The sequence below is a fragment of the Hibiscus syriacus genome, unplaced genomic scaffold (assembly GCF_006381635.1).
Source record: "Hibiscus syriacus cultivar Baekdansim isolate YM2019G1 unplaced genomic scaffold, ASM638163v2 tig00116962_pilon, whole genome shotgun sequence".
Classification (NCBI taxonomy): Eukaryota; Viridiplantae; Streptophyta; class Magnoliopsida; order Malvales; family Malvaceae; genus Hibiscus; species Hibiscus syriacus.
The window spans coordinates 3,007,986-3,017,822 of record NW_024063488.1 but is presented as its reverse complement, the minus strand read 5'-3'; the positions used below and the strand labels follow the sequence as shown (position 1 = coordinate 3,017,822).

Here is a 9,837-nt window from a genome sequence, read left to right as displayed (position 1 = left end):
AAAAACTCAAGTTAAAGCATCAACTAATTTTGCTCTAATATTCATAGTCTATTTAACGTGAAATCAAAATATATTATTTTCCCCCTCGTTTTCACCCTTCCCGTCACTCATATTTTGAGAGAGAAAATACTCTAACACCGATGAGTCAAAGGGAGTTCCTAAATCTTGGTTTGTGAGAAAAGTTCCATGAGTTTTTTGCATAAATTTTCAGAGAAATTTAAATAGCATTAGATATTTAACGGTCGAGTGATCAAAACAAAAATAATTCAAAAAGATAAGTAATAAAATAAATAGTTTTAAGTTAAGTAGCAAAAAAAAACACAGATAAAATTAAGTGACCAAAAAAGTAATTTACCTACTAATTAAAGATAGATAAGTTTTGTTATGTAGTCACTGTTGGTGGAAGGAATGGTCTAGTCAAAAAACATGCCTACCTGACGTAAGAAATAAAAGTCTTTGTTAATCCAAAATCTAAATAAAAACCATATCAGTCAGCATGTTGGTGATTGAAACAAGTGGATAAGATGTTAGTTATAATACGTAAAGACAGCAGGCACAACTCTGCTGTTCAATAGGAGCTAATCTCGGAGATATTATATGAAGAAAACTATTCCTCCAATTCGCCAATGCAACGTGGAGATTTCGGTTTGTCTGCCCGCTCTCACGTGTTCTCAAAGGACCACCCTGTTCGCAGAATTTAGGAGTAATTGCATCATATGTCCTTAAAGTATGATTTTCATTATAAATTGATCTTTAAACTTTTAACTGTTTTAATTTTATATTTAAACTATGAATATCATTCTAAATTAATCCTTAAACTTTTTAAAATTTTAATTTCATCCACAAATTATGATATTTATTCTAAACTGGTCCCCAAACTTTTTTAACATTCCAATTCCATCCCAAATTATATGTATATACTAATTGCATCAATTGCTAATAAAATCGTTAGGCCAAGTTATATTATTATATGTTTAAAGAAAACAAAATTTTGGTTAAACTATGGTTGAAATTAATTACATGTTTGGATGAATTTGGGGATGACATTGGAATATTCAAAAGTTTTTGGACCGATTTAGACAGAGGGTCATGGTTTAAGCATAGAATTAGAATATTCAAAATTTTAAGGATCAATTTCAAATTAAAATTATAGTTTGGGGACATATGATATAATTAAATCATTACAAATATATAGGAGGCGGAAGTTTTTTTTTTTTATATTTATTTTTAAGTTTAGACTGAAAATTTTCATAAATATCTACGTAAATATTTATGTTTTATTTGAAGGTGAAGTATACAAATGATCCTTCGATTATAAATTTATAGGATACTACTTTGTTGAGTTATCCGATTATTAAATTTCTAAAATTGTCTCTCGATATAGGGTATTATTTTGAAGAGTCCACCAATTATTAAAAGTTACAAAATATTCGATATATTTTAAGCTCATCATATTTCATTAAAAATTTGACGATCATTTGAGTTGGACGTTAATTTGTTAATATGATAAAATTATATTTTAATGATATCTACTAGCATCGTCGTTGCTTTCAAGAACTGACTCGACAAAATAGTGTTTCAAGAGCTCAATGATATAATATAAGTGAAGAGTCCATCCAAAAAATATAACTCAAATAATTATGGGATCAGATTTTATCATATCTCAATTAATAGATTAACGTTCAGCTCAAAAGACATCCAATTTTTTTATTTTTACAGAAAATAACGAGTTTGAAATATATGAATAGCCAATTAATTATTTTGTAACTTTTAAAAGTCATAGAATAAAACAGAACATCATCCTATAGTGTGAATATTTTTTTATAACTTTTAATAGTAAGAAAACTCAATAAAATAGTACTCTATAATTGAACACCATTTATATATTTTACCATTTATTTTATGCATGAATTGTCTTTAAGTTGTCTGTTGAGTTTATGTCACAAATGAAATTAAACATGTAGGTTTGACGAAGTAATTTTATAAATAATTTTAAAATATTGTTTAATGTTATATTTATTTCATTTTAGACCCTTACCATATCTTAACATAATCTGTCAAATAATAATTCTTAAAATAACATATTAATATAACCACACGCTTTTAACATTTCACAATTACTTTATATTAAAATTTATCATACTCAACAGAGTTGGTTCAATTGGTAAGCAACTTGATATCGCTTAAGCAAGGTCTTGAGTTCGAGTCCTTTTGTATATGCATAAAATCTCTACTGAAAGACTCACCTACCAAAATCAGGTATGCAATGTGGGTCAGTTCAATTAGTCAAGGCGAAACTTTGGAATCGGGAGGGCAACAAAAAAAAATATCATACTCATAATATATAAGGGTAGTTGTTCAATCAATTCGAGTTAAAATTTTCTGAGTTAGTTGAGTTGACGAGTCTTACTTTATAATTTAAAGTTTATTTAATTTTTTTTGAATCAAATCAAATTTATAAAGTTCGAGTCAAGTTGTTTGAACAATAGCGAATGCACATTTGGCTTAGGGTGGACAAGTGCTTACCTTGAAATCTGAATTTTCTTGGGTTAGTTAGTTATTCATTTTACTGTTGATACAAACTATGAGATTTTATTTTTGCACACCCATTATAGAAAAAAATTATATTGTTAATATATGTGTGCTCACCCTACAAAGTATTTATGGACTGTGTTCGAGTTTCTGCTTAAATTTAATTGTAAATATTTATAATGATACGATACTAATTGATTCTAATTTAAACGATATTCTATTATCATAACGATATATATATATATATATTACTTTGTATATTTTCATATAGGATATATATCATACAAAGTCGAGGTACTCGACTCAAATTTAAAAATTAATTCACTATTTGCTAAAATTTTGAGTTTATAAAATTTTCAAAGTCTTATTTTATAACTCAAACTTTATTTAGGAAAACTTCAAGTCAAATTATAGGTCGAATTAAATTGAGTCGAGTTTTTTAACGCTGAATAGAATTAGAAAATTTATTTATTTTGGTTGGGTAAAATTTTACTCTCCCTTACACGCATATAAATAATGATTAAAACAATAACAATTGAATTTAAAGAAATCAAATAAAGATCGAATAAGTTTTCATCCATTACAAGTGACCTAAATAATAATAGTAGTTTAACTGGTTGTTGGACTTTTAAGTGGTAGTTATTTAAGACGTGGGTAAGTTATCAACCGTTACCATTTGTTTTTATAAAATTTGTTAATTTTAAGATTTTATTGATATTAAAAGTTTAATTTACATTTAAATGATTTTAATTATTATTTCATATATTAATGGTTGAAAAAAAATGACAAATCACTTTTGAAAAATATTGTAAAAAAATACTTCTAAAAGTGTTTTTGAAAAGTATAATTTAAAATTTAATTATTTGAAATTGATGTTAAAAAGTGATTTTGAAAAGATAAAATACTAATTTTAGACATTATGTTGTAAATATAAAATATAACATTTAAGGATAAAAATATTATTTTACCCTACAAGTAAATTCTCACAACAAGCGCTAAGAATGTGAGCTTTTGAGGTTAGGTTAAAAATCACTTTTTCAACTACGATTTAAAATTAATTTTTGAATGTTCAATATTGTTTATGGGATAGAAAATCATTTTTTCATTATTAGACTACTCTAAACCCTAAATCCTAATTTCCAAAGCTTAAATATAAACTTTAAACACTAACATTTATATTCATAAACTCTGAACCTTAATCAAGATACATAACAATCTTATAACTTTAATTAATTAACACCAAAAAAAAATCAATGTTTAACAATTTTTTTACTGTCAATAATCTTTAGATTAAGTGGTTAAAAAGCTTTCAATTAACATCTTCCCTCTTCCTTAAGTTGTAAGTTCAATACCCATTAAAAGTAAAATTCTCATTCTCCTCCCCTAAATAGGAATTGATAAAAAAATTATTTTGATTAATCTCGGGTGAATACAATGTAGCATCTATTTAGAGATTCTTAACAATTTGACATTAAACGCTCATATACTCATGCATACATAGTGCTTAACTTAATATCTTAAAGAATAGTAAAATTATTTGGTTCATGCATATTAAAATAGTACATGATAATGTCATTATTAAAAAAAAAAAACCAGTGGCGTGATTTTATTAGATGTCTCAAAAACAACTTTTTAGGATCAGTATTATAATTTCCAAGCATATTATATATAGTGTAAAAAAGGGTTAAAATTTAAAAAATATATTATAGATTATGTAAGAAAAAACTGATTTGGTGATTGTTTGTATGTTGTTAATGGGCCCCACGGATACTGATGCCGGCAAAGAGTGTATAAAAAGCAGCCAATGGTGTTACCCAATATCCCCCTCTCCTTCATCCTTTGCTTTCTACTTCATTCTTTTCTTCTTTGTTTCTTCCCCGTTAGCAGGGGAGCATCTCTCTCTGTGTTTCCGCTTCACAAAAATATATAATTTATCTCCAAAGAACCCGGCTTTAAGCATTAACACCCTGCAACTGGGTTTGATTTAAGGTAGGCAGCCATTCTTCTATGTAACTGAAGGTTTACCATTTTTATTCAGAAAAATCTTCTTTTTTTTTTGGAAGGATGAAGAAAATGAAGTACGTGCTGGTGACCGGCGGAGTAGTGAGTGGACTAGGGAAAGGAGTGACGGCCAGCAGCATCGGCTTACTTCTCAAGGCTTGTGGGCTTCGCGTTACTTCTATCAAGATTGGTCTCTGCTCTCTCTTTCTTTTTTGTTAAAAATTTCCTTTTTGCAGAGGGGAGTGGGAAGAAAAACTATTTGAGTTTCATTTCATCTTTCGGTTTGGTGGGTAAAAGAAAAAACGTAGGTGGATGGATATCTTTTCCATTCCTTTAGAATCAAATACCTTGAAAAAAAGCAAAAGAAATTCATTATTTGATTTAGAATTTTATCCTTCCCTCTGTGTTTTCGTCCTTGTAGTTTTTCTTCTCAGGTTTGCTTTTTATTTTTATTCCTTGGTATCATCAATCATGGAGTTAATTGTTTTCGTTTCCCAAGGCAGATCCTTATTTGAATAACGATGCTGGAACCATGTCTCCCTTTGAGCACGGTGAAGTCTTTGTCTTGGACGATGGTGGTGAGGTAAAATATCTCTTTTCTTCTTTCAGAAAAAAGCGTTCATTTAGTGATCGAACCTTAAGATCAAAGAATATATTTTTTTATACATGGAGATGGAGATGGAGATGGAGAAGATAACAGTGTCTGCCATGTTAACTAATTGTTTTGGTGTTGAAAGGTGGACCTGGACCTTGGGAATTATGAGCGCTTTCTAAATGTCAAACTCACCCGCGACAATAACATCACCGCCGGGAAGATTTACCGAGTAAGTTGCTTAAGCTTCACGTCTCTTCTATATTTCTTCTATCTAATTCTAACCGATACTAATATTGAGTGTCAGTTCGTTCTTGACAAGGAGAGAAAGGGAGACTATCTTGGGAAAACTGTTCAGGTTGAAGCTGAACTAAAAAGTAAATACAATATGTTGTTGTTTACCAACACAGGCTTACTTCCGTCTGTTTGTTCTTGCAATCTATAGGTCGTTCCTCACATTACAGATGCCATTCAAGAATGGATTGAACGCGTGGCGATGATTCCGGTCGATGGAAAGGAAGGTCCAGCTGATGTTTGTGTCATAGAATTAGGTGGAACAATAGGTACACATGCCAGCTACAGTCTTGATCCGTGCAATTTGCTGTAAGATGGTATCCACTTTTGTTGAAAGAAACATTTTTTTGCATGCAGGAGACGTCGAATCCATGCCGTTTATAGAGGCGTTAGGCCAGTTCTCATGCCGTGTAGGTGAGGCATATGTTATATGCAAGTCATGACGCAGAAATATCATTGCCCTTGTTCTTTTATATCGTTTATTTTCGTCGATACTTCTTCTTCTTCTCTAGGTGCTGGCAACTTCTGTCTCATTCATGTCAGCCTGGTACCTGTTCTGAACGTTGTTGGTGAACAAGTAAGCCTTTGAAACGCTTGGAATGATGTGATTTGATATGTGCTAAAATAGAAAAGAAACAAGTTTCTAATAAATTCTAGGCACTGCCTTTTCGTAAGATGTTCGATTCTCCTAGTACATCTTGGATACATTGTAAAACAAATTAATCCATTGGCCACTTCTTCCATCTTATCTGCCGCGTTCAGAAAACAAAGCCCACGCAGCACAGTGTTCGTGGATTGAGAGGCCTGGGATTGACACCGAATATCTTAGCTTGTCGCAGTACAACGGTTTGATTTCCTCTTTACCACTCTCGTCTTCTTACACTTGAAAAAAACCATGGACGTTCTGTAGTGTATTTCTGAATATAGATTCCTTGTCACAGGCACTTGATGACAATGTGAAAGAAAAACTCTCTCAATTTTGTCAAGTTTCGGTATGGTAATTAGGAGAAGAAAGTTTTATTTAGGTATCATCTGGAATGTTCATTCACGTGGTTGAAAAAGTTGAAGTTAATTGAAAAAACTTGTTGTAGGCAGAAAATATTATCACTCTTTATGATGTTCCCAACATCTGGCACATCCCTTTGCTACTGAGAGTAAGTGGCTCGATTTCGTTTCGAAGTATAATATTGTATGTGCTGCCTAATTCTGAAAATTAATGACAGGATATATGTTTTGATTCTTGATCAGGATCAGAAGGCTCACGACGCAATTTTCAAAGTGATTAATCTTCCAAGGTGTGCATGATATGTTCAATTCCTTATCTTTTTCTTCGTTTCACTCCGGATATTCAGTTTAAACACCGAATATCGACCTTACATCAATTCGGGTCCATGTTGCAATTTGCTTGTGTTTTTTCTTGCAGTGTCACCAAGGAGCCTGCTTTAAAGGAGTGGACAACTAGGGCTGAAATTTGTGATAGTTTACACGAGCCGGTGCGAAGCGAATAATTGTCGACTTCGATCTGTATTTCTTTTTACTTCCAGTCTTATCTATGTATGGCTATCATATACAGGTCACAATTGCTATAGTGGGGAAGTACACAGGCCTTTCTGATACCTATCTCTCTATACTGAAGGTATGCAATTAACTACTGTTACCTTTCTTGGCTGAACAATAGTTATTCTTGACTGTTAAGAAACCTATGAAAGTTTTTTTTTTCTTTTCGAAAACCGAAGCTGCAAGTTTGTGCAACATGAATTTTATAAATGTAAATTCGTTTTGTTGTTTGTAATATGTGAAATTTTCATCATAAAACTGTTTTGATGTTTGTCCAGGCTCTGTTGCATGCTTCTGTTGCCTGTGGCAAGAAACTTGTTGTGGACTGGGTTCCTGCCAGTGACCTAGAAGATGTAACCGAAATAGAGGTCAAACTGATTTTAAATCCTTGATTGTATTATGCATTGGTCTTTACTTGTTTAGCTTGTTGACAAAAACATTTTGTTTACAGAATCCTGATGCTTATAAGGCTGCATGGAAGTTGTTAAAGGTCGGTATCGTTAAGTTTGTTATTGCCTCGATTATAATTCTTTGCTGAAAACGGTGTTTGATTGCGGCTTGTGTCTTCAGAGTGCAGATGGTGTTCTTGTTCCTGGAGGGTTTGGCGACAGAGGGGTGCAAGGCAAAATTCTTGCAGCAAAGTATGCACGGGAGAACAGAATTCCTTATCTTGGAATATGTCTGGGAATGCAGATTGCTGTCATCGAGTATGCACGATCAGCTCTAGGATTGAAGGATGCTAACAGCACCGAGTTCAATCCTAACACCCGCAGTCCTTGTGTTATATTTATGCCCGAGGTTTAGTGTTTTCTGTTCGATAGTTTTTCCAGATTTCATTGAATCGAGTTGTTTTTATCGTTTTCTAAAACATCTTCGTGTCTGTGTGCCATTCAACCAGGGCTCGAAAACGCATATGGGCGGTACAATGCGTCTTGGATCAAGAAGGACCTATTTCCATGCCCCGGACAGCAAATCTGTGAAATTGTTAGCACTGTGGACTTGTTTTGCACATTCATATATCTATACACTATCAAGAAAACAGGTAAATTAGCTATGAATGTGCAATTAATTAGCTAATCCTCTTATTTTGCATTCCTGTAGATATGGGAATAGAAGATTCATAGATGAGAGACATAGGCATAGATACGAGGTAAGTGACAACATTGAGATGATCATGTCTGATGTGCAAGCAAGTACACAACCTTAAAGTCTATATTATGCAGGTAAACCCCGATATGGTAGCACGACTCGAAAATGCCGGCCTGTCTTTCACCGGAAAGGACGAAACCGGTCAGCGCATGGAGGTGCCGATTCTTTGCTCTTGCCACTTTTTATTTACTTATTGGTACCATTTGACACATTTGATGATGCAGATTGTAGAACTAACTGATCATCCATACTACATTGGTGTTCAATTCCATCCCGAATTTAAATCGAGACCGGGAAAACCTTCTGCCTTGTTCTTAGGCTTAATAGCTGCAACTTGTGGGGAATTAGAGGGCGTGTTGAAGGTGAAGTGTGAGAATGGGAAGAAGAAAGTATACCAAAATGGATATGCTACAAAAGCTGCAAATATAATAAGAGATGATATATACAGTTATTGCAATGGTGTGCATTCCTGAGTTTGGTCATGATTTTATGTAATATTGATGGTACTCATTTTGACAAGCCTAGCTAGTTGGATCCCTATATTTTCACAAGGGTCCGGTGTGCTTCTTGTATGGTTTCTCTTTCCTGGAATGGATCTTCAGTTTCTTCCACCTGCGCATGTGTTCGATTCTATAATAGTGATGATATCGATAAGGTTCTGGCAGAAAAATCTTCGAGTTCCATTTTCGATTATCCATTTTCAACCCAATGACTCATGATAATTTATCTCAACCAAATCGATAATCAAACTTAATTTTACGCAAACAAGATTCTTGAAAATTTCAATGACATGTTGGGGACAGTTGCTTCTTCTGCTGTCACCATCCCTACTGATAGGGAAGTGGTAGCGGGTTAATAAACGTTGCTCTTGTTGAAGAATCAAACATAGAAAGCTCTAGACTCGATGAAGAACAAAGGGGATGAATAGGGGAAGATGGCGGCAACAGCTAGGGTATTTTAGAGTTTCTTTTAAGTGCTAGAAACAAGGTAAGAAACAAGGTAAGAAACAAGATTAGAACAAGATAAACAAAATATAAAGAAATTGAGAATAAAATATGATAACCAAGAAATCAAAAGATATCCCTTATGAAGGTGAACAGTAAAGATGATGATGATGAGGATGGATTTGTGCAGAATAGATGGATAAGTGTCATATTGAACCCTCCTAGTCGTAATAAAAATGAAAACTCGATAATATAACTGTAACCAACACTCCTAGTCGCGATGAAAATGCAAATTGGAGTGAAGATTAATCTCCCTCACAAGAACTTGAAAGAACTCCAGGAGAAGAAGCTTCAAAGGCACAAGACAATCATCACTCGCAAAACAAACTTTCGTTGTATTATTAATCAAAGAAATATGTCTTACAAAGTTGAATGAAGTCTCCTTTATATAAGGAATGAGTTCTAAAGATACTAAATAACTAATGAATAAATAATAACAAAATAAACATCTCTTAACTCTAATTCCTAATAAAATAATAATAAACTAAAAATAATATTTTAACTCAACCTTAATTCTTAATAAAATAATAAATCTAATCTTAAAAGATAATACATCATCCTATATTAAATTATATTACAAATAATCAATAAAAATATTGAAAATTCGTAATATTTACAAAATCCCGTATTAATCTCGTATAGGATTTTCTGCATGCACTATCTACACTAAAATGACCATATCTTGAGTTCCCGATATTGGATTGATGT

The 9,837-nt window shown here is 32.4% G+C and overlaps 1 protein-coding gene across 2 annotated transcripts; it reads left to right on the top strand.

The window, feature by feature from the left end:
* Positions 1-4,596: 4,596 nt before the first annotated feature.
* LOC120190701 (CTP synthase-like) lies at positions 4,597-8,598 on the top strand. Of its 2 annotated transcripts, XM_039193751.1 has the most exons (20): positions 4,597-4,723; positions 5,037-5,116; positions 5,271-5,357; positions 5,433-5,483; positions 5,571-5,688; positions 5,777-5,833; positions 5,932-5,996; positions 6,182-6,265; positions 6,361-6,411; positions 6,511-6,573; positions 6,668-6,714; positions 6,843-6,912; positions 6,993-7,055; positions 7,255-7,344; positions 7,428-7,466; positions 7,547-7,774; positions 7,875-7,960; positions 8,078-8,126; positions 8,200-8,280; positions 8,350-8,598. In XM_039193751.1, the coding sequence occupies exons 1-20, from the start codon at positions 4,597-4,599 to the stop codon at positions 8,596-8,598; spliced, it is 1,785 nt and encodes a 594-aa protein (XP_039049682.1). The 2 variants fall into 2 exon arrangements, with proteins under 2 accessions (XP_039049682.1, XP_039049681.1); XM_039193750.1 differs by having other exon boundaries at positions 5,271-5,483.
* Positions 8,599-9,837: the final 1,239 nt, after the last annotated feature.